This window comes from Pristiophorus japonicus, chromosome 15, assembly GCF_044704955.1.
Source record: "Pristiophorus japonicus isolate sPriJap1 chromosome 15, sPriJap1.hap1, whole genome shotgun sequence".
Lineage (NCBI taxonomy): Eukaryota > Metazoa > Chordata > Chondrichthyes > Pristiophoridae > Pristiophorus > Pristiophorus japonicus.
The window spans coordinates 48,612,601-48,637,483 of record NC_091991.1 but is presented as its reverse complement, the minus strand read 5'-3'; the positions used below and the strand labels follow the sequence as shown (position 1 = coordinate 48,637,483).

Here is a 24,883-nt window from a genome sequence, read left to right as displayed (position 1 = left end):
GCACACCAACCACCTTTGAGGATGCATTTCTGCACCACTGATAAAATCGGGTCCTCGCTGGTCCAGGTCTTAAGTTGTTGAGCCGTGACAGGGGTTCCTACACTCTCAAAAGCATCCATAACTAACAATAGGCCTGCCGGCTGTGGCGTTTCTACCTCCGGTGTGGGCAACAGCAGACGGCTCAAAGCATCGGCACAATTCTCAGTGCCAGGTTTATGGTGAATGACATAATCATTCAGCTAGGGAATGGAAGACCAGCAGGAAGAGCAGTGCAAGGAAGGTAGTGCAGGGGTCCCCTGCGGTCATCCCCCTGCAAAACAGATACACCGTTTTGAGTACTCTTGAGGGGAATGACTCATCAGGGGAGGGCAGCAGCAGCCAAGTTCATGGCACCGTGGCTGGCTCTGCTGCACAGGAGGGCAAGAAAAAGAGTGGGAGAGCGATAGTGATAAGGGATTCGATTGTAAGGGGAATAGAGAGGCGTTTCTGCGGCTGCAACCGAGACTCCAGGATGCCTTCCTGGTGCAAGGATCAAGGATGTCTTGGAGCGGGTGCAGGACATTCTGAAAAGGGAGGGTGAACAGCCAGTTGTCGTGGTGCACATTGGTACCAACGATATAGGTAAAAATAGGGATGAGGTCCTACGAGATGAATTTAAGGAGCTAGGAGCTAAATTAAAACGTAGGACCTCAAAAGTAGTAATCTCAGGATTGCTACCAGTGCCACGTACTGGTCAGAGTAGGAATCGCAGGATAGCTCAGATGAATACGTGGCTTGAGCAGTGGTGCAGCAGGGAGGGATTTAAATTCCTGGGACACTGGAACCGGTTCTGGGGGAGGTGGGACCAGTACAAACCGGACGGTCTGCACCTAGGCAGGACCGGAACCAATGTCCTTGGGGGAGTGTTTGCTGGTGCTGTTGGGGAGGAGTTAAACTAATATGGCAGGGGGATGAGAACCAATGCAGGGAGACAAAGGGAAACAAAAAGGAGACAAAAGCAAAAGACAGAAAGGAGATGAGTAAAAGTGGAGGGCAGAGAAACCCAAGGCAAAAAACAAAAAGGGCCACTGAATATAAAAGGGCTGCAGGAGGGGTCAAAACTAAAAATCATGGTTTAAAAACTAGTATTAAAACACTCTACCTTAAAGCACGCAGCATTTGAAATAAAGTAAATGAGTTGACGGCACAAATCATTACAAATGGGTATGATTTGGTGGCCATTACAGAAATATGGTTGCAGGGTGGCCAAGACTGGGAATTAAACATACAGGGGTATCTGACGATTCGGAAAGATAGACAAAAAGGGATAGGAGGTGGGGTAGCTCTGTTAATAAAGGATGATATCAGGGCAGTTGTGAGAGACGATATTGGCTCTAATGAACACAATGTTGAAGCATTGTGTGTGGAGATTAGAGATAGTAAGGGGAAAAAGTCACTGGTGGACGCAGTTTATAGGCCCCCAAATAATAACTTCACGGTGGGACGGGCAATAATCAAGGGAATAATGGAGGCATGTGAAAAAGGAATGGCAGTAGTCATGGGGGATTTTAACCTACATATCGATTGGTCAATTCAAAATCACACAGGTCAGCCTGGAGGAGGAATTCATAGAATGCATACGGGATTGTTTCTTAGAACAGTATGTAACAGAACCTACAAGGGAGCAAGCTATCTTAGATCTGGTCCTGTGCAATGAGACAGGAAAAATAAACGATCTCCTAGTAAAAGATCCTCTCGGAATGAGTGATCACAGTATGGTTGAATTTGTAATACAGATTGAGGGTGAGGAAGTAGTGTCTCAAATGAGCGTACTATCTTAAACAAAGGGGACTAGAGTGGGATGAGAGCAGAGTTGGCTAAAGTAGACTGGAAACACAGACTAAACGGTGGCACAATTGAGGAACAGTGGAGGACTTTTAAGGAGCTCTTTCATAGTGCTCAACAAAAATATATTCCAGTGAAAAAGGGCGGTAAGAGAGGGGATAACCAGCCGTGCATAACCAAGGAAATAAAGGAGAGTATCAAATTAAAAACCAATGCGTATAAGGTGGCCAAGGTTAGTGGGGAAAATAGAAGATTGGGAAAATTTTAAATGACAGCAAAGAATGACTAAGAAAGCAATAAAGAAAGGAAAGATAGATTACGAAAGTAAACTTGCGCAAAACATAAAAACAGATAGTAAAAGCTTTTACAGATATATAAAACGGAAAAGAGTGACTGAAGTAAATGTTGGTCCCTTAGAAGTTGAGAAGGGGGATTTAATAATGAGAAATGTGGAAATGGCTGAGACCTTAAACAATTATTTTGCTTCAGTCTTCACAGTGGAAGACACAGAAACCATGCCAGAAATTGCTGGTCACAGGAATGTGGGAAGGGAGGACCTTGAGACAATCACTATCACTAGGGGGGTAGTGCTGGACAGGCTAATGGGACTGAAGGTAGACAAGTCCCCTGGTCCTGATGAAATGCATCCCAGGGTATTAAAAGAGATGGCGGAAGTTATAGCAGATGCATTCGTTATAATCTACCAAAATTCTCTGGACTCTGGGGAGGTACCAGCGGATTGGAAAGCAGCTAATGTAACGCCTCTGTTTAAAAAAGTGGGGAGGCAAAAGGCAGGTAACTATAGGCTGGTTAGTTTAACATCTGCAGTGGGGAAAATGCTTGAAGCTATCATTAAGGAAGAAATAGCAGGACATCTAGATAGGAATAGTGCAATCAAGCAGACGCAGCATGGATTCATGAAGGGGAAATCATGTTTAACTAATTTACTGGAATTCTTTGAGGATATAATGAGCATGGTGGATAGAGGTGTACCGATGGGTGTGGTGTATTTAGATTTTCAAAAGGCATTCGATAAGGTGCCACACAAAAGGTTACTGCAGAAGATAAAGGTACGCGGAATCAGTGGAAATGTATTAGCATGGATAGAGAATTGGCTGGCGAACAGAAAGCAGCGAGTCGGGATAAATGGGTCCTTTTCGGGTTGGAAATCGGTGGTTAGTGGTGTGCCACAGGGATTGGTGCTGGGACCACAAATGTTTACAATATACATAGATGACCTGGAAGAGGGGACAGAGTGTAGTGCAACAAAATTTGCAGATGACACAAAGATTAATGGGAAAGCGGGTTGTGTAGAGGACACAGAGAGACTGCAAAGAGATTTAGATAGGTTAAGCAAATGGGCTAAGGTTTGGCAGATGGAATACAATGTCGGAAAGTGTGAGGTCATCCACCTTGGGAAAACAAACAGTAAAGGAGAATATTATTTGAATGGGGAGAAATTACAACATGCTGCGGTGCAGAGGGACCTAGGGGTCCTTGTGCATGAATCCCAAAAAGTTAGTTTGCAGGTGCAGCAGGTAATCAGGAAGGCGAATGGAATGTTGGCCTTCATTACGAGAGGGATGGAGTACAAAAGCAGGGAGGTCCTGCTGCAACTGTACCGGGTATTGGGGAGGCCACACCTGGAGTACTGCGTGCAGTTTTGGTCACCTTACTTAAGGAAGGATATACTAGCTTTGGAGGGACTACAGAGACGATTCACTTGGCTGATTCCGGAGATGAGGGGCTTACCTTATCATGATAGATTGAGTATACTGGGTCTTTACTCATTGGAGTTCAGAAGGATGAGGGGTGATCTTATAGAAACATTTAAAATAATGAAAGGGATAGACAAAATAGAGGCAGAGAGGTTGTTTCCACTGGTCGGGGAGACTAGAACTAGGGGGCACAGCCTCAAAATATGGGGGAGCCAATTTAAAACCAAGTTGAGAAGGAATTTCTTCTCCCAGAGGGTTGTGGAATTCTCTGCCCAAGGAAGCAGTTGAGGCTAGCTCATTGAATGTATTCAAATCACAGATAGATATATTTAAGGGAATTAAGGGTTATGGGGAGCGGGCGGGTCAGTGGAGCTGAGTCCACGGACAGATCAGCCATGATCTTGTTGAATGGCGGAGCAGGCTCGAGGGGCCAGATGGCCTACTCCTGTTCCTAATTCTTATGTTCTTATGTTCATAAGCGGATAATGTCAGCGCCCACCTCTGGATGCGGGATGAAGCATTGGTATTGATACCTTTGTTTTCAGAGAACTGTGAAATGAGTGGCTTGTGATCTGTCTCCAGTTCAAACCGAAGATCAAACAGGTACTGATGCATATTTTTTTACCCCATACCCACAGGCTAGTGCTTCTTTCTTTGCCATGCTGTTGGCTCTTTCTGCTTTAGACAAACTTTTTGAAGCATACGCGACTGGTTGAAGTATACCCAACTCATTAGCTTGTTGGAGTACGCAACCAATTGCATATGACAAAGCATCACAGGCCAATATTAAACGTTTACATGGGTCATAATGTACCAACAGCTTGTTCGAGCAAAGTATGTTAGTGGCTTTCTCAAAAGCTCTGTCTTGAGACACCCCACACCCAGTTGTCGCCTTTTCTTAGCAGCATGTGCAGTGGTCCGAATAAGGTGCTTAATTTAGGTAGGAAGTTACCGAAGTAGTTGAGTAGACCCAGGAACGAATGCAGCTCCATCACATTCTGTGGCTTGGGTGCATTCTTGATGGCCTTGGTTTTCGCGTCCAAGGGCCTGATGCCGTCAGCAGCAATTTTCCTCCCGAGGAATTCGACCTCTGGTGCCATGAAGACGCACTGCGAGCGTTTCAGTCCGAGTCCCACTTTATCGAGATGATATAGAACCTCTTCCAAGTTGTTCAGATGTTCCTCGGCGTCACGACCTGTGATCAGGATGTCATCTTGGAATACGACGGTTCTGGGAACGGACTTCAGTAGACTCCCCATGTTCCTCTGAAATATTGCTTCAGCCAAGCGAATTCCAAAAGGGCACCCGAGATAAATAAACAGTCCTTTATGCGTGTTAATGCACGTACGTCTCTTAGACATCTCGACCTGCTCCTGTGTCATGTAGGCCGACGTCAAGTCCAGTTTGGTGAACGACTTCCCCCCGGCTAGCGTTGCAAACAAGTCATCAGCCTTTGGTAATGGGTACTGATCCGGTTTCAAAACCCTGTTGATTGTAGCCTTGTCGTCTTCACAGATTCTGACTGTGCCATCACTTTTCAGCACAGGAACAATGGGGCTGGCCCATTCATTAAATTCAACCGGTGATATGATCCCTTTACATTGAAGTCTGGCCAGTTCGATTTCGACCATCTCCCTCATCATGTACAGAACTGCCCGATGGATGGGTCTTGCATCCGAACCCACGTGGATCTGCACCTTGGCTCCCATGAAGTTGCCGATGCCTAGTTCGAACAGTGAGGGGAACTTGCTCAGTACTTGGGCACATGTATCATTCTCAGACAATAATGCCTTGATGTCGTTCCAATCGCATTTGATTTTTTTCAAGCCAGTTCCTGCTGAACAGTGTTGGGCCATTGCCTGGGACAATCCATAGCGGTAACTCGTGAACTGCACCGTCATATGACACTTCAATTGTGGCACTGCCAATCACCGTTATGAGTTCTTTGGTGTACGTGCGCAACTTGGCATTGAGAGGACTCAACCTGGGCCTCACAGCCTTAGTATCCCACAACTTGTTGAATGCCCTCTGGCTCATTATCGATTGACTTGCCCCAGTGTCCAGTTCCATCGATACCGACACCCCATTAAATTTCACGTTGATCATTATTGGTTTGCTCTTAATTAGGAATTAGTACAGTCCATACACTTCCTCCTCTTGGGTATCTCAGATTGTGTATCCGGATCCGCGCTAGTCTGACCATAATCCTCCACGTGGTGTGTCGCAGTATGCTTGCTCATCTGCGGACACTTGTGCTGGAGATGCCCCACTCTCGGACAGCCTTTACAACTATATTACTTAAATCGGCAGTGCCGGTCATTTCCCCCACAACGCCAACACGGAGAAATCGGATGCATTCACTCTGGTAGACTTTGGGCAGTCACAGGTTTCGCGTATGCAGTCGGGTAGGCCCTGCCATGTGCCGCTCTGCCGAACGCCGAATCAAATCATATTTACAGTTCTTGCCGAGTTTCGATTTTTCACTGATATCTGCTTTAGATTTCTATCCGTCGTCATGCATGACTGAGCGATCGTGTAGGCCCTGTTCAAGTACAATGTCTCCACCGCCAGTAGTTTACACTGGATCACCTCGTGGTTGATACCAATTACAAGGAAGTCCTGCAACATGTCTGCCAACACAGCCCCGAACTTACACAGTCCCGCTGGACATCTCAGGTCGGCAACGAATTCCGCCACATTCTGGCCCTCTGAGCGAACGTGCATGTAAAATCTGTATCTCAAGATGATGACGCCTTCGTCTGGCTTAAGGTGGTCCTGTACCAGTGTATACAATTCTTCACATGTCTTCTCTGTTGGACTCACAGGCAGGAGTAGATTCTTCATCAGACCATCAATTTTTGGACCGCAAATCTGCATCGCCGACCTCTCCATTTTGTTGACCACGAAGAACTGGCTCAAACGGCTCACAAAGTCTGCCCAATCTTCTCCTTCCATAAATCGCTCCAACAATCCAATTGTGCTCATTTTAACATGCAAACATTCTTGTTGCCTCGTCACCAAATGTTATGTATGCAGTAACTGTTAGACTGAGTACTGTTTAACTCCAAGAGGTATAACCTTGGATCTGCACTATTAAGGCCCAAAGTGACTAATATACAAAATGGCCGGCCTTTTATACTTGGGCTACACACACGTGCGTTCAGCCCAAAGGCTTCCAACAGTGACGCCATCTAGTGGCTAGTGATCCCAAAAGTACATACATGACAGGAACAAACACTTTGTGACAGTTTCTTACAATTACATCCAAAGCATCATTATGAAACCATTAAATAGAATTGGTGCCAGCTGACAACTTTGACTTACTCCTCTTTTGAGAAAGATAAACTTAGTAAATCTCTCATCTAGCCTTACACAATTTCTTATAGTTGGAGGACATGTACTAGGTAATATCTAAGATTTGATAATGTACTACCATAGCTCCCAACTCTCCATGAGGCCTGCAAGAAGCAACAGATCAAAAGCTTTTCTGAAACCTGATGCAAGAAATATACATGGTTTTCCCATGAGCCTTACAATCCTTTTTAAATCTCATAATGGCACAACATGCCTTACACATTCCTCATGAGAGAGAAATCCATCCTGTTCCATGTTGATTACCCCATGAGCTTCCAAAGCATCTGACTATGTGTGCTGCAACAACCCAAGACCCAAGAATCATCTGATGTCAGTGAGATTCCTCAGAATTTTTGGGGCTCAGTAGATTTGCATTCTTGTGTATAGAAACCACAAGTGCATTCTTGGACTATTCACTGGCCTAACATGGTAGCTCCAAGATTGTTGAAATTCCCCTCACCCCTCTTGCCTGGAATAGCTTTTAGGAATTCAGCATGATTATTATCCATGCCCGTCACATTATTAACTAGGCACTTCCTCTCATCAAACTGGTTAATTAAGGCTTTCTGTCCTTGAAGCAAACTCCACTAGATTTTCCAAACTCCATGCAGATGAGTCCCTACTACGGCCTGTTGGATCAGATGCCAATTCATTGTAGTGTTATCCCAAATGCTGGGGATCCCCTCATTTGGATGGGATTTGTCAGTAATTGGCACTAGCCCAACAAGACCCTTTAGATATGAGTGATAACAGACTATAGTCTAAGAAAACATGACTTAGAATAATTTTTGTATCGTTGTTCTCCTTGTCAATGAGTACAAGTTGCTGGCTCCATTGCTTATCTTCCTAATGACCCTCCTGGCCTCATGGCACACTGCATCATATCTTTGCAGCAACTCTTGATTGCTGTGAAATAGCTTCAAGTACCATTTTAAATGCCCTCTGCTTTTGCCTAACAGCTCTGCATCCCCTTTTCATATACCTTAACAGATCCCTATTTAGTGATTAAGTGGCTAGCATGCTCTAACTTTAATTTATTTATGACTTTAACGACAGAAAAAAAACACATTGGGACAGGATTAACAAAAAAGTTCAAGACCTAAAATTAGCTACTTCTTACTGGTCAATTCGGGAGTCATCTCAACTTTTAAATCACTTCCACAATTGTAAATAATCTATGTTGAACCATTTCCAGGTGGGGATCTCATTCATTTATGTAAATCAGCATCCTATGGCATACAAAGGATCCTGATGCAATTTTAAAGCTGCAATGCATGGTGCATGCACTATGCAAGCCACGCACAGTGGAACTCAATATAGAGGTGTCAAACCAGGTGCTTAAAGGGATCACAGGAGGCCACTTGGAAAATGATCCAAGTAGATTTCTTGGAATTATTTTTGTCAATTAATTAAATGCTCCTCTTGACTCCACAATAATCTTCCCACCCACTGCCAGTGGACACCGCCCGCCCCCACCTTCCTGTGATCGACTGGCCTTTCTGTTGAAGCAAAAGCCACTGCCAAGGCTCCAAGGGAAAGCTGTCAGATTTCTCTCCCTCTCAATCAGTGAGATGCCCATCAGCACTCCAAATGCCCAGATCGATAAGATTTTAATGAGATCTGATCATGGAAATGGTTTGGGCCTCCAGTAAAGTTAATTGGACAAACAGTGGGCTCACTCCACCGACCACCTGCCCTATGAATGTGGTCACTCAAAAATTGATGTCTTTGTTGGTTTTACTTTAATATAACATTTTGCACTTTACCTCTTGTTCATGTTTGTTTGCTTTATTCTATGCCTCTGTTTCAGATGATTTACCTCTCAAACTCAAATACCTCCACAAAGATAAGAAATTGAATTATTTAAATGTAAATCTGTATGGCCACAACATTGGAAAAATTAAACAGTACTCAAAGTGTATGGAATTTCTTAACAAAATATTGTCAAAATAGTCTTTTGAAGTTATTAAAATGTTTATGTTTGCAAACAAATCTGTTCAACATTGCAGATAACAGCATACAATGAAAATCAAATCATCATCCATGGTGAGGCACACACATGAACAAATATAATTGGTACAATGCCTTACAGGTCCAAGGTAAACGGCTGGTTAGCCTCTGTTTACAAATACTGAAATTTGAACTAGTTACATAGATTTAAGAACCAAATTAATTTGGCTTGCAATTTTTTTGCTCTCTTTGGTTGTATTATTTTGGGACAACTGTTGAACTTTTCAATAAAATATTGTGCATTATGCAACTCTGGGAAAACCACATTATTGAGATTTAATAGAGGTCCAGAAATACGAATGCCGAATGCAGCATAATGTTTTAGTTGCCTTCATACACAATGTCAAAAATTGGAACAATCCAATGTTCCTCTTTTTATATTTTAAAACATATGCGCAATCTGAAGGGTAACTAGAGCTTTATTTTGTTGTTGAAGGTTCTAGAAACATGTAAGGAAGTACAACAGTACATTCCCATAAGTAAAAGATGAATAAAAACAGGAAAGACAGATCATACTTTAACAGGACCAGATCACTGGTAACAATACAAAATCAGTAAATACCTTGTTGAATTGAGTTGCCTTGTTGCCTGTGATTCCAAGACCCTTATGTACAAAGGACTTGTCAAGCAACTGTAAGAGAGAAGTATTTGGTCCATTTTACAAATACCTCAGTTATCATTAAGAACATAAGACAAACACATCGTCAGTGATACAAGCAATGACAATGGGCAATGTGAAGGAATTGGCTGCTGAGACACAATGAAAGGTAATGAAACATGGATCAAGGGTATTTCTATATTGAAATATTTATTTGGCATTTCACTTATTCAATTTGTACATAGCCCTTCGAGTCCAGCATATATTTGTAATCTTACAAATTTTTAACTAAATAAATAGACATTGAATCAATTCTGATCTATTTCTATAACAGATGAAGCAACTACTTTTCAAATAATATATTTAAAAACAAGTACAAATATAAGTTCATTATAACAAGTGTAATTGTGATTTAAGTACAAAATTAATGGAAAAATATTTAATGGAATGCGGAGGTATATATTTGCTGATGAAAATATTATTTTCCCTTTTTATAAAAATGGTACATATAACCAACTGAGATAATAGCAACTCAAATCTTAACTTCTGCTTTATGTCAATAATCATTTAGTTCTATTACATTGCGCATTAACATGATACATTCAGGTTGTATCAAGTACTGATTAATAAATAAGTGAATAGTCATTGACATGGAGTAATTAAGAATTTGAATTCTTTAAATCACATTGCTCAGACAAAATGTGAAGATGTAGATCAAGTCATACAATTCGTTATCTACAGGTATTTTTGCTGAAATTTAGAAATTATCAAATTATTGAGGGTATGTCTTTCAAAGGTACTGAAACCAAGAACAATTAACACTAGATTGGTACTTACCTGCTGGAATTTCTGTTGGCAAACAATGAAAAACAAAAATAGAGAATATCCTATTTAAACAAATGAATTATTTGGAGGATATAGTACACAGGTGATCTTACATGAGACCACAAGTACTAAAAACAAAGATTCCAACTTTCTCCAAAATTAACAAAATGGATTATTTGTATAAGAACATAAGAAATAGGAGCAGGAGTCGGCCATACGGTCCCTCAAGCTTGCTCTGCCATTCAATAAGAGCATGGCTTATCTGACCATGGACTCAGCTCCACTTCCCTGCCCGCTTCCCATAACCACTTTATCCCCTTAGCGTTTAAGAAACTGTCTATTTCTGTCTTAAATTTATTTAATGTCCCAGCTTCTACAGCTCTCTGAGGCAGCAAATTCCACAGATTCTCAGCCCTCAGTGAAGAAACCTCTCATCTTATCTCAGTTCTAAATGGGCGGCCCCTTATTCTAAGATCATGCCCTCTAGTTCTAGTCTCCCCCACCAGTGGAAACATCCTCTCTGCATCCACCTTGTCAAGCCCCCTCATAATCTTATACGTTTCGATAAGATCACCTCTCATTCTTCTGAATTCCAATGAGTAGAAGCCCAACCTACTCAACCTTTCCTTATAAGTCAACCCCCTCATCCCCGGAATCAACCTAGTGAACTTTCTCTGAACTGCCTCCAAAGCAAGTATATCCTTTCGTAAATATGGAAACTAAAACTGCACGCAGTATTCCAGGTGTGGCCTCACCAATACCCTGTACAGCTGTAACAAGACTTCCTTGCTTTTATACTCCATCCCCTTTGCAATAAAGGCCAAGACACCAATGGCCTTCCTGATCACTTGCTGTACCTGCATACTATCCTTCTGTGTTTCATGCTCAAGTACCCCCAGGTCCCGCTGTACTGCAGCACTTTGCAATCTTTCTCCATTTAAATAATAACTTGCTCTTTGATTTTTTTTCTGCCAAAGTGCATGACCTCACACTTTCCAACATTATACTCCATCTGCCAAAATTTTGCCTGCTTACTTAGCCTGTCCATGTCCTTTTGCAGCTTTTTAATGTCCTCCTCACACATTGCTTTTCCTCCCATCTTTGTATTGTCAGCAAACTTGGCTACATGACACTCAGTCCCTTCTTCCAAGTCGTTAATATGGATTGTAAATAGTTGGGGTCCCAGCACTGATCCCTGTGGCACACCACTAGTTACTGATTACCAACCAGAGAATGAACCATTTATCCCAACTCTGTTTTCTGTTTGTTAGCCAATCTTCTATCCATGCTAATATATTACCCCCAACCCCGTGAACTTTTATCTTATGCAGTAACCTTTTGTTTGGCACCTTGTCAAATGCCTTCTGGAAGTCCAAATACACCACATCCACTGGGTCCCCTTTATCCACCCTGTTCGTTACATCCTCAAAGAACTCCAGAAAATTTGTCAAACATGACTTCCCCTTCATAAATCCATGCTGACTCTGCCTGACCGAATTTTGCTTTTCCAAATGTCCTGTTACTGCTGCTTTAATAATGGACTCCAACATTTTCCCAACCACAGATGTTAGACCAACTGGTCTATAGTTTCCTGCTTTTTGTCTGCCTCCTTTTTTAAATAAGGGTGTTACATTTGCAGTTTTCCAATCTGCTGGGACCTCCCCAGAATCCAGGGAATTTTGGTAAATTACAACCAATGCATCCACAATCCCTGCTGCTACTTCTCTTAAGATCCTAGGATGCAAGCCATCAGATCCAGGGGATTTATCTGCCTTTAGTCCCATTATCTTATTGAGTACCACCTCCTTAGTGGTTCCTCCCCCGCATAGCCCCTTGACTTTCCACTGTTGGAATATTGTTAGTGTTCTCTACCGTAAAAACTGATACAAAATACTTGTTTAGAGTTTCTGCCATCTCCATGTTCCCCCATTACTAATTCCCCGGTCTCGTCCTCTAAGTGACCAACATTTACTTTAGCCACCCTTTTTCTTTTTATATACCTATAGAATCTCTTGCTATCTGTTTTTAGATTTCGTGCTAGTTTACTTTCATAGTCTATCTTCCCTTTTTTAATCATTTTTTTTAGTCATTCTTTGCTGGCTTTTAAAAGCTTCCCAATCTTCTGTCCTCCCACTACTTTTGGCCACTTTGTATGCCCCTGTTTTTAAAATCGGATACAGTCCTTTATTTCTTTAATTAGCCACGGATGGCTTTCTTTTCTCTTGCACCCATTCCTCCTTACTGGAATATATTTTTCTTGAGTTGTGAAGTATCTCTTTAAATGTACACCACTGTTCATCAATCGTCCAACACTTCAATCTGTTTTCCTAGTCCACTTCAGCCAACTCTGCCCTCATATCTTCATAGTCTCCTTTATTTAAGCTTAGTACGCTGGTTAGAGATCCAACTTTCTCATCCTCCATCTGAATTTGAAACGCAATCATGCTATGATCACTCATTCCAAGGGGATCCTTTACTAGGAGATTGTTTATTAATCCTGTCTCATTACACAGGACCAGATCTAAGATAGCCTGCCCCATGGTTGGTTCTGTTACATACTGCTCAAGGAACCCATCCCTTATGCACTCTATGAACTCTTCCTCAAGGCTACACTTCACTTCATTTTTCCAGTAAAAACATACAAAAGTAAAATCATACAAAAAAAAGTGTTAAAATGACACTTATTTTCTATCTGACCCTAAGTAATAAAAATAACTTAAATCACTGGACTTGTGCAAGTCAAGAATGGAATCCAGTGGCCACCTACCAAAATATATAATGTATTGTAGATGCGGAACTTCAGCCTGATTTCCAGAACTCTCACCCTTAAAGCTCATGTTACATCTGAGCAGATATTTGAAATTAGACATGGTGAGCAGAATTTTCGACTTCCACCCGTAACCGGCATTGCCCACCCGCATGAAGCTGTCATCATCAGGAGGCCTGAATCGTTTAAGTTTGAGCCTTAAATTGAATGTAGCCAGAAAGCTGTGGATACTAGATGGGTGGAAAATCGTCTGACTCACCCGCTGAGCTGGCCGGAAGGTCGGGTCTGGGTGGGGAGGGAGCTGCTCCTGGATGTATTCCAAAACAAGCCTGTTATCTGCCGCAGTATTTTTCTGGGGCCAGAAGGATAACTCCTCTCTCTCAAAAGTTCTTTCCCCCCAAAACATATTTGTGGCCTTTTCTGGAGCAGTCAGCAGTGGTCACTGTAAGGATCACTTAGAGTTCGGCCACTTGCTGCTTAATACAAATGGGCGGAGTGTGCACCATTTTTCCTGAAAATTGCAAATGGGCAAAGTACCTTTATTTCCATATATAAGAAGCATGCTGCTCGCCTATTTAAAGGCCTACCTGAAAATTGAAATGACCAAAGAGAACTCCCAATTTTCAACTGCCAGTCGCCTGTCATTCAGATGAGAAACAGGTGGCCAGCAGTTGAAAATCGCCCTGTATGTCATGATGGATAAAGATTTAAATGAATAAGACTTTCAAAAATTGTAATGCAACGATCTTCTGAATTGTACCACCCAACTTTACGTGTATCTTTTTTAAGGGTTCTCCAGTCCACAAATTAAAATCACTAAAACTTTACTGATTTAATGTGCAGATCCAGATGGTATATGTATAGTCTCCTGAAGTTTTTTTTTTAAAAAAGGAACAATGTTTTGCTGACCTAAGCTAATATCAAGGCCAGAAGCACCTTTTTGGAATCAGAACTGCTATTAACTAAGCTATCCCCTAATGCATATTGTATAACTTAAAAAAAAAACCCTCATGATTTATAAAATTGTTGAATAAATAGATTTTACTGCTGGAAAATGCTACAGATAAACATTTCTTCCACTAAAATAATTTATTTATGATTTTAGGACATAAAATATATTAAGTGAATAAAGCTCCGGCTTTATTATTCAGTCTATTGCTACAGTAGATTAGGGTAAATATAGTACCTGTGTTTGCCTATATTATTTCCTTCAGTGTTCACAGAAGTGTAAATATTTATCACTATATGTAAATGTGATTCTCAATAAGAATCCTCAGTAATATGGGTTTTAAGTATCACCTGGAAAACTCATGTAGCAAAACTATCTGAATGTTGAAACTTTGCATTGGCAAATATATGGTAAATCTCTTCCATTCAAATTGAAACCACTGGCCCTTTTAAAAGAGTGGCACAAACAGTGCTGCAGATTTTGCTGAAATCAGTCTCAGAACAGTAGACTTCTGCCAATGTTTGTTATACAGTAACTCAGTATCTGATGCAATAAATCCCTTCAGGAACTATGGTAGGATTTGGTATACAGCAAAGCCAACTAACAAAAATGTTGTCAAAAAAGAACATTTCTTACAAAAAACACTAAATTTCTAAAAAAACATTTATGTTTAGGTTAAGGTTGTGAATCTCTGCTGTTATACAACACATTTTATTGGAAAATACATAGCAAACTTCATTTACAGACGTCTTCAGAAAATAACTGGATAGCAATTTATCTCTCATCAATGTACAAAATGTCCATATTTCACCAATGTAATATAAAATGATGCAGGATACACAACTTGGACATATTGCCGGGGTGGGGGGGCGAAGAGAAACTGTCCACAAATCAGTTATACATCTTTATTTGTTATCCAACACCAAAGGAAGGACAAACACTAGGTGTAAAAAAATATTTTCCAAAAGCAAGCAGACAAATTTTAGTCGCAATGAAGGCTCACATCCTAAAACTAACCCCTCTCTCACAAATGGTCTACATTCTCTGTTATTACTTCTTGTTTTTTTTTATATAATTTTAGGATTTGGTTCAAATAACTTAATCAGTCACCTGCAATGCTGCATGCAAATACCCTTTCTGCTTCAATCAATGCAATATGCCCAGGACAATGAGCCTAGTCATTTTATGTTATCTACTACGGCATTGGACACAATGCACACACAATTATCAATTCAGAAGACAAGAAATGTACATTTTATAAAATGATCTATAAAAACATCTATTAGCAAAACTACAATTAGTATTACACAAGAAGCCCTGGATTAACCAGCAAAATCTGCAAATAATACTGAGACTTAGACACAAGGAAATATGAAGATCCAGTGAGATGGTTTTCTTTTGTTAACTTTTTGTGCTTATTAAGGTGCGGGAATGTCAATGCTGGAATTTTTCCAACCCCACATCAACCATGACCTCTCTGAGTGAGAAAGTTAATTTAATAATGATTTCTGGGATATTTCTGCTGCTTCATTCCATTGGTTTGAACCTAGCTCCCAGAGGCGCAAGGGCAATAATTTAACCTACTCTGTCCAATATCTTGAACTATTTTCAATGTTACTAAATTTTGTTGAAATAACAGTCATATTAAAGAAAGAACTTGTATTCATATAGAACCTTTCACATCCTTAGGACAGCCCAAAGCATTTCAAAACCAATGAATTATTTTTGCAATGTAGTTACTGTAATTGCAAGAAAACACAGCAGCTAAGTTATGCATAACAAGGTCCCACAAACAGCAGTGAGTTGAATAATCAGTTAATCTTTTTGGATGGTTTTGGTTGAGGAGTAAGTCTTATTTTTTTGTTTTCTATGATTTATAGTTTCTACCATTCTTTGTGAATTTATTGCTCACGAGACTACTTCAGACTTTCTTTCCACTGTCAGGAAACTTGACAACGGCTTGACTTCAACTGTACTTCAAATATCGGAAACAGGACATGAACATAACACGTAATTTTATTTCTCCATCCTCTACCTCCATCCCCCTTCCCCCGCCATTTCCCTCCACCCCACCCCAGTCCTGTCCTCCCACTTCTCCCACAACCTGAAGTGCTCCATTGGGTTGCTTACTGAAGAACTGGCATAATTCACACGATTTTCAACAAGTTGAAATATCAGCCTCAATTGGAACTCAAAGGAATAAGCAGAGAGCAAATGCTTATTAAAATATTGTTACGTTACTATGTCAGCTCAGTAAGAATTTCCCTTAATTTTCCAATTCTTAGATTTACTAGTATATTACTGTAATATTATTTACACAACATATTAGCTGTAAACCAAAGTACAGAATTATTTTCAAAATATTTAATAACTTAAGTATCATTCAGCATTATGTGTAACGGCAAGAATTCTCAATATTATAACCAGGATCTCATTATTTTCAAGAGGTTTTTAAATGGATGACAGTCAAAATAAAGCCTATGAGATAGCAAAAGCTGGATACTAAAGAATATTGGCTCTAATGCCAAACTGCTTGTGTTATCAAACAAAAATATTTACAACAGCATAATGTTTTGTCAAAACTAGAATTGTATATCGTCTCAAAGCCCTCAGGCTTTATAATTGAATTCCAGCTTAATCGCGTGATGATCTAAAACATTGGTCAAAGCATTCGAGTTTCACAACTGCAATCGGATAATTCTTTGAAGCCAAGGAAAGCTTCATTTCCTCCCAAATCAGAACATCGATAACCCTTTGAACACTTTTTGCAGCTTTTAAAATACAGATATTTTAATCTTAATTTTATATCTAGTTAAGTGTATTTCCATGGATGCCTTCCGGCTCCTTACCCAACTGGCCATCCTTAATATATGTCCCTAGACAGAATTAAAGACTGACATTTCTCACCAAAGAAAAACAAATCCCTGGTTATGAAGCCTATTACTATTTAATAACTGCATTTCTAACATTTTTTGTTGCATTTTTCAGCATAATATTGCAGAGTCAAATTGCAGATATATAAAGAATCAGGGTACAATTCTATTTAAGTTTGGTTATCTAGGTTTTTATTTTTAGATACTTATGTTTCTTTTGTTGGAAAAAAAATCAGCACATAGTTGTTAAAGGTTAATTGTTCTTAAGATACCGGTAAGTCAGAAACAGTCATCAGCTAATGTAGGACACTCGAGATTAACGAAAGATGGCAGCTTAGATGAGCAAAAATTACATGGATTTAAATTCTGACTGGACTTACTGTAATACATCTGTCACCACAGGCAGTGGTGATTCTTCACCCATCAAGTCCATTTCGTCAGTAAAGCTGTTGGTCCGTGAAATATCATTTGGTTTCCCTTCAATGGCACGTTTTCTCACTTTTAAAATAAAACATCACAAAAGGGAAAGGTATTAAAAACTTTGAGCCAAATATAATTTTTAATCTAAATTAGGACACTACAGTCCATCAGAGGCCAACAGTGAATACAAGTAGTTTCACAAGGCTGAGTGTTGCATTATGACCCATCACATTGGTTAGCCGAAGTCAGCCTAAGCTAAAATTAATATGCAGGGTACACAAGAAAAAATATCCAACAATATTATTCAATGTTAGTTGACAGGAACAATTTTAAAAAAATCATTTTAACAGTATTATAGCTAAAAAGAATTTATCACGAAGATATTAAACTACAATTGAAAATACTTCCCTTATAATTTGGTCCAATGGATAATACGGCACAAGAAAATAAATTGTATATGAACATAATACATATATTGAAAGATGAGTGAAATTAATGTAGGAGAATTATTCATAACAGAAACTGTAAAACCTCGTGATTAGCTTTATGAAAAACTAAAGTGCTTAAACACAGATTGACGAATGCACACATAATGAACAAATATGTTTGTCTCTTGAACAACGGGCCATTCTATTAAGCAAAAATTAATGTTTAGAGATGTGTCTTGTACCTGGTGATGAGGGACAGCTTGACGTACAGATGGTTAAGGAAGACCAGGAAAGCTGTTGACCTGCGTGCAAAAAGCCAAAGCAAAGCAGAAACCACAAGGGAGGTGTAAAACAAGATCATTAATCTCTAGTAAAGTGGGAAGACAAACATGCAGCTGTTAGGACTGAGAGCCAATTTTCTCTAATGTGGGCAGGTAAGAAATTACAGCTTGTATGTGCCAAGATTTACAAGAATTTCACCAGTGGAAAGTTAAATTGCTAGAATTAGATGAAAGGAACACTCAAGTCAAGCTGAAGTTGTCCTATGAAGGCTCTGAAATAACTCAATAGTCAAGAATGTAAAGATTACTGCTTGAGTCAATGAACTTTATGAATCATTATTTCTAAAGTCCATATAATAGAAATTGCATCTATTAAGTTCATGGATCATTGTATAAAATAAATCATTTACTAGCACATATTAATCAAGGAACAGACAATGACTGCTTATTATACATGCTTAAGTGAATCGCTTGGTTTGGGAGTTGCACAATGGAAACAAATGCTTAGACTGTCATTGACAAAGCTCATTCTGCATTCAAGGCAGACAGGAAGCGAGACAGATGAGTGTGCGATAACACTGACATTCATTAACAAGTATTACTCCTAAAATAATGCTGCATTTATCTCAAGCCGCTGATTTCAGAAATGAATTATTAATGGAGCATGAAGAAGCCAAACAGATTAGTGAACAATTATATACTGTAACAACAGCAGGCACCAATAATAATATGCAAATGTATAATCGAAACAATGAGAAAAGCACTAAAATCAACCATCTGTTTAATTTTCCACACTGCATAAGAGAATTAAATGGAGAAGGAATAACCATTGATGAGAACTGATGGGGAAAATTATATATAGAGAACAGAGTCGAGACAAAAGCAAAATTAATTCCTCAACAATCATGGTTCAGACTACAGCATCTGAATAGTGATTACTTTAAGGCAGACTTACCAGATTGTCTAAACATCCTCGTAAGACCTGACAAAGCAGAAATTCGCACAAATGTGCAAAATAAAGATAAGCATATGAGATTATTTCTGAGTGTCAGTCGCATTACTATCTAGCTGATTCAGTCCTTCTGCTGACAAATATATAACATTGTGATAGCTTTTAAGAATTATTGTAAAACCAGTCACTTTACTGGAAAAAGCCTCATATAACTAATACAAGTCAGGTAAAACAAAAGTAACATTTTCATTTATCAAATCTGTCGAAAAATTCTGAGACATTTAAATAGATTATACATATTCTACATTGACAAAACTATTGAACTGATCAGTGAAAAGACAATATTTTTAATAATTGGCTCATCTTTCTGTTAAATGTCAATGAAATAATAGGGGCTATTTTAATCCTACCTGTCCGGTGGAAACTGGGTGGGCCGCAATGTTCCTTCAAGGCCCATTCAAAATACCATGCACGCATGGTTTTTCCGATTTAAAATCCGCTGCGCGGGAGCTGCAGAGCACTGTGTGGCTGCGCAGCTTAAGGGGAACATTAGTGGGCGGGCAGTTAAAATCACCCGAGAGATATGCTCCCTTCCCCCAGACTTCCATTTTAACCTGCTCTCCTGAGCAAACAGGAAGGACAACCACTGGAAACTGGAGGGGTCCTTCGTTAAATATACAGATTGGGCTCCAATGACAGCATTGGGATGATTGCTACGTTAACCAGAGGCCTGTGTGGAGAAACTGTTGTGGAGTTTCCTACCAGGTGAAGCTAATGAGTAGAAGAGTCGGGGCCAGAAGAGGCCCAAGGAGTTTTTTAAAACTTGTTTCTGCTTTCCTTGTGGTACCAGGAGGAACTCCTGTCAGTGACTTAATTGAATACTGGGGACCATTCATTTGGTCCCCATCAGTGGCCTCCTGCTACCCAATACTACACTCACGCCCGCCGGCCAGCTAGCTACCATTTCGTACTGATTGGGGGCACACAGATGAGGCCTGGGCATTAAAATTGCCTGGGCCTCACGCTGCTGAGGTTAGGATAGTTTACTGCTTGCCTCAGTTCCCGCACCCGATTCGCACCAAGAGTTAAAATCGGGACTCATATTTCAATGTTAGAATAAAGCATCAGCTCATGTTCCAATTAACTGATTATTATGATTTGTCAATTGCATGGCTAAAGTTGTGGAATCGTAACCCACAATAAGACTGTACAATCTGGGGTGACACTCCAGCACTAATCTAAAGTGGCATCCTTTGGGATGAGAACCCCCATCTACTTGTTCTGATGTTCAGATGGATATAAAATACCTCATGGCATAATTTGAAAAAAAGCAGGGAATTCTCAAATTTGAAAAAAAATTTCCTTTCTAATCTCCCATTCAATTCTTTGTGATTACATCGAATTTGTGCCCACTCATCACTGTCTCATTGAAGAGTGAAAACAATCTATCTCTATTTACTTTTATAATCTTGAAGGCCTCTATCAGTTCTCACCTGCTCAGTTCTGGTGAAAAACTCCCAACTTCTTAAGTCTCACTTCATAACTATAACCTCAAGTGACTGGTAACATTCCAGTGAATCTATGCTGCACATTTTCTGTTGCTTTTATATCCTTCCTATACTGGAGTACCCCAAACTATCTTAAGTAGGGGCGATTCCCTGTTGTCCCAGAGGGGAGCTATGCCTGCAGAAAGCACAGATTGCAGATGCTGCAACACTCATGCTCCAATTCTTTCCCCTTAATCCCTTTAAATGTGGTTCCCTGCTGGAAGCATAGGATCATGGAATCATCCCCAATATTCCAATTGTGAAAGAAAGACTTTATACAAGATGCGTCTATTTGTACTGCCCTCGTCTCTCATTGGTCCCCTTTGGCGGATAAGGCACACCCTGAATTTTCTGTGGAGTGTGTACTTGGAACCACTCAGCCCAAATTCTGACTGACTTCTCAACTTGAAACTTGATCCATTTTGACTTCAGAAGCCAGAAGATAGATCGCCCCAAAAGCTACCAAGTGCCAGCCGAAGTCACTTACCCCAGCACAAGTGCCAGCCGAAGTCCCTGAACCCCAGCTCAAGTGCATCTCTCCCCCAGTCAAAGTCCCTTGCCCCAGCACAAGTGCTGCCTTCCCAAGCTGAAGTCTCTCCCCCAGCTGAAGTCCCGTGCCCCAGCATATGCTGCCTCCCCCAGCACAAATGCATCCCTTACTAGCTGAAGACCCAGGTTAAGTGCTACCTCCCCCAGTCAAAGTCCCTTGCCCCAGCGCAAGTGCATAACCTTACTGCCCCCACCCCCCTCCCACCCGGCCACACACAGATGGGGCATTGTGTGCGGATTGTTAGCCGGTTTATTGGATATGAAGTGAAGTGACAGTGTCATGACTTCTGGATTGGAAGAACCTCTCTCCCCTCCAATCCCCCCGGTGTTTCTCTCTTCCCTGCACCCCATCTGTCTCTCTTTCCCCCACCCCCCAGGCTCTCTCTCCTTCTTCCCCCTACCCCCCCTCCCCTCCTCCCCCCCCCTCCTCTCCTCTCCTCCCCCTCCCCTCCTTCCTCCTCCCCCCCTCCCTCCCTCCTCTCCTCCCCCCCCCCCTCCCTCCTCTCTCCCTCCTCTCCCCTCCCCCCCCTCCCTCCTCTCCCCCACTCCCTCCACCTCTCCTCCCCCCTCCCCTCCACCTCTCCTCCCCCCTCCCCTCCACCCTCCACCTCTCCTCCTCCCCCCCTCTCCCTCCCCCCTCCCTCCTCTCCCCCCCCTCTCTCCTCTCCCCCCCCTCCTCTCCCCCCTCCTCTCCCCCCTCCTCTTCCCTCCCCTCCTCTCCCCCTCCTCTCCCCCCTCCTCCTCTCCCCCTCCTCTCCCCCCTCCTCTCCTCTCCCCCCCCCTCCCCCCTCTCCCCCCCCTCCTCCTCCCTCCTCCCTCCCTCCTCTCTCTCCCCCCCCTCCTCTCCCTCCTCTCCCCCCCTCCTCCTCTCCCTCCCTCCCTCCTCTCTCCCCCTCCTCTCCCCCCCTCCTCCTCTCCCCCCCTCCTCCTCTCCCCCCCTCCTCCCCTCTCCCCCCCCACCCCCCCTCCCTCCTCCCACCCCCCCCCAAAACGCCCCCTTCGGTCGCTCGAAGGCTCGTGGAAGAATCATCACCATGGTCAGGTCAGAGGATCAGCACAAAGAACCCAAGGATTCTACAATGTGGTCAGACTGATTGCAGGGCCCCACTTCCGGTTTGGGGCCCACTTCCGGTTTCGGGTGGGAAGCATCGAGGGTGGAGTCTCGAGGGGATCGAGGGGATGCAAGTGCAGAAGGACCAATAAAGGACAGTAAAAATAATCACATCATTTAGATGTGCCTTTCACAACCATGGGATGTCCCAAAGTGCTTTACAGCCAATGAAGTACTTTTGTAGCACTATTGTAATCTATGAAAGTGACAGCCAATTTGGACACAGTAAGCTCTCCAAACAGCGATGCAATAATGACGATAATCTATTTTAGTGATGCTGATTGAGGGATAAATATTGGCCAGGACACCAGGGATAACTCCACTGCTCTTCTTTGAAATAGTGACATGGGATCTTTTACGTCCACCAGAGAGAGCAGACTGGGCCTCGATTTAACGTCTCATCTGAAAGATAGCACCTCCAACATTGCAGCATTCCCTCAGTACTGCACTGGAGTATCAGCCTAGATTTTTGTGCTCAAGTCCCTTAAGTGGGATTTCAACTCACAATCTTCTGACTCAGAGGCAAAAGTGCTACCAACTGAGCCACAGCTGACTATTAAAGTCATGCACCAATTCAACATTACCTCTTTACTTTTGTATTCTATACCTCCAGATACAAAAACATGATTCAGTTTGCTTTTTTATAGCTTTATCTGCTTGTGCTGCCAACTTTAATGAACTGTGTATTTCTGCTGCTCTACTCCATTTACAGTCGAATGAGTGCTCCAAAATCACTAACAAATGGTGTATGCATGTGTGCGTGCCAGTAAGAAATGTTCAGGGCTTTCTTACAAACAATGGTCCTGAAATTCCGGCCTCGCCACGTCCGTACGGAATACATTCTGACCTGGCGAGGCCTCGCAAAAGCCGGTTTTCGGGGCGAGATGCACATGCGCCAAAAATCAGCTTTTCTGATCTGTCAAGATTTCTCATGACAGATCCTCTGCATCCCAGGGAGAAGGACATTCGCGCAACAGAGATTGGGCTATTTGCCCATATCTTGCCCAGCGAATATCCTTCAAACATTTACGACTGGTAAAAGCAGGCTCATAGCCTACTTTTACCAGCATAAGACTTTTAAAACATTAAAAAAAAATTTAAATACATATTTTTATAGTAAAAACCATGTCCACTAAGGTAAGTTTATTTTAAACCCTACTAAAACACACACAAAAATCCCCAAAATATATATATTTTTTCTAAAACATTTAATTAACTTTAATTTCAATTAATTTTAAATGTGTTTTTTTTTTTATTTATTATGTTGTGTTTGGTTGTTTTAGGGAGTTATTCTCATTGATAGTAATGGGAATTCATAAAATCGGAGTTCCCATTACTATCAATGAGAATACTGCACAGTGATTGGTGGTCCAGGCCCACATGACTCCAGCTTCTCCATCCGTATCTTGAAGAATTGGACGCGACGCAAAGCGCGTGGAAAGAAAGCCTCCGACCGGAATCCAAGGCGCCTCTGGGACCACCAGGTACATTTCGGGTAGAGAAATTTTGGGTCAGAGGCATTCGTCCGAAGGAAGCCTCCAATCGGAATTTCAGGGCCATTGATTGATTTAGATGAGGAAAGACAGGAGGCAGCTCAATTGGAGCATAAGTGCCGCCATGGACTGGTTGGGCCGAATAGCCTGTTTCTATGCCATATAACCTATGCAATCCTATGTAATATAAATTTGGCTGACTTTTATTGTAATTTTTGGGTAATTCCTAAAATATGCAAAAGCAGTTACCATAAACCTGACTATGATGCACTTTTTCCCCCACTAAATTTGTCAAAAGTGTGGATGTGTTTAATGGATAATTACATCAAAATCATTTGCTGGAGATCTGAAATGATGGAACCAATCTTGATGGAGCTGTTTAAAGTGCAACATATGAATTATAAGAACATAAGAATTAGGAACAGGAGTAGGCCATCTAGCCCCTCGAGCCTGCTCCGCCATTCAATAAGATCATGGCTGATTTGGTCGTGGACTCAGCTCCACTTATCCGCCCTCTCCCCGTAACCCTTAATTCCCTTATTGGTTAAAAATCTATGTGACTTGAAAACATTCAATGAGCTAGCCTCAACTGCTTCCTTGGGCAGAGAATTCCACAGATTCACAACCCTCTGGGAGAAGAAATTCTTTCTCAACTCTGTTTTAAATTGGCTCCTCCGTATTTTGAGGCTGCGCCCCCTAGTTCTAGTCTCCCCTACCAGTGGAAACAACCTTTCTGCCTCTATCTTGTCTATCCCTTTCATGATTTTAAATGTTTCTATAAGATCACCCCTCATTCTTCTGAACTCCAAAGAGTAAAGACCCAGTCTACTCAATCTATCATAACGTAACCCCCTCATTTCTGGAATCAGCCTCGTGAATCGTCTCTGTACCCCTTCCAAAGCTAGTATATCCTTCCTTAAGTAAGGTGACCAAAACTGCACGCAGTACTCCAGGTGCGGCCTTACCAATACCTTATACAGTTGCAGCAAGACCTCCCTGCTTTTGTACTCCATCCCTCTCACAATGAAGGCCAACATTCCATTCGCCTTCCTGATTACCTGCTGCACCTGCAAACTAACCTTTTGGGATTCATGCACAAGGATCCAAAAAGAGTTTCATGCACAAGGACCCCCAGGTCCCTCTGCACCACAGCATGTTGTAATTTCTCCCCATTCAAATAATAT

At 41.6% G+C, this 24,883-nt stretch overlaps 1 protein-coding gene across 1 annotated transcript in view; it reads right to left on the bottom strand.

Moving 5' to 3' along the window:
• Window positions 1-24,883, bottom strand: part of kcnq1.2 (potassium voltage-gated channel, KQT-like subfamily, member 1.2) — a 1,103,902-nt gene that overhangs the window by 838,769 nt on the left and 240,250 nt on the right. Inside the window, exons 11-13 of the mRNA XM_070901706.1 lie at window positions 19,003-19,029; window positions 18,009-18,068; window positions 17,299-17,416 (exon numbers count right to left, since the gene is read on the bottom strand). Of these exons, the coding sequence (XP_070757807.1) occupies window positions 17,299-17,416; window positions 18,009-18,068; window positions 19,003-19,029 (205 nt within the window). The remainder of the gene's footprint in view (window positions 1-17,298; window positions 17,417-18,008; window positions 18,069-19,002; window positions 19,030-24,883) is intronic.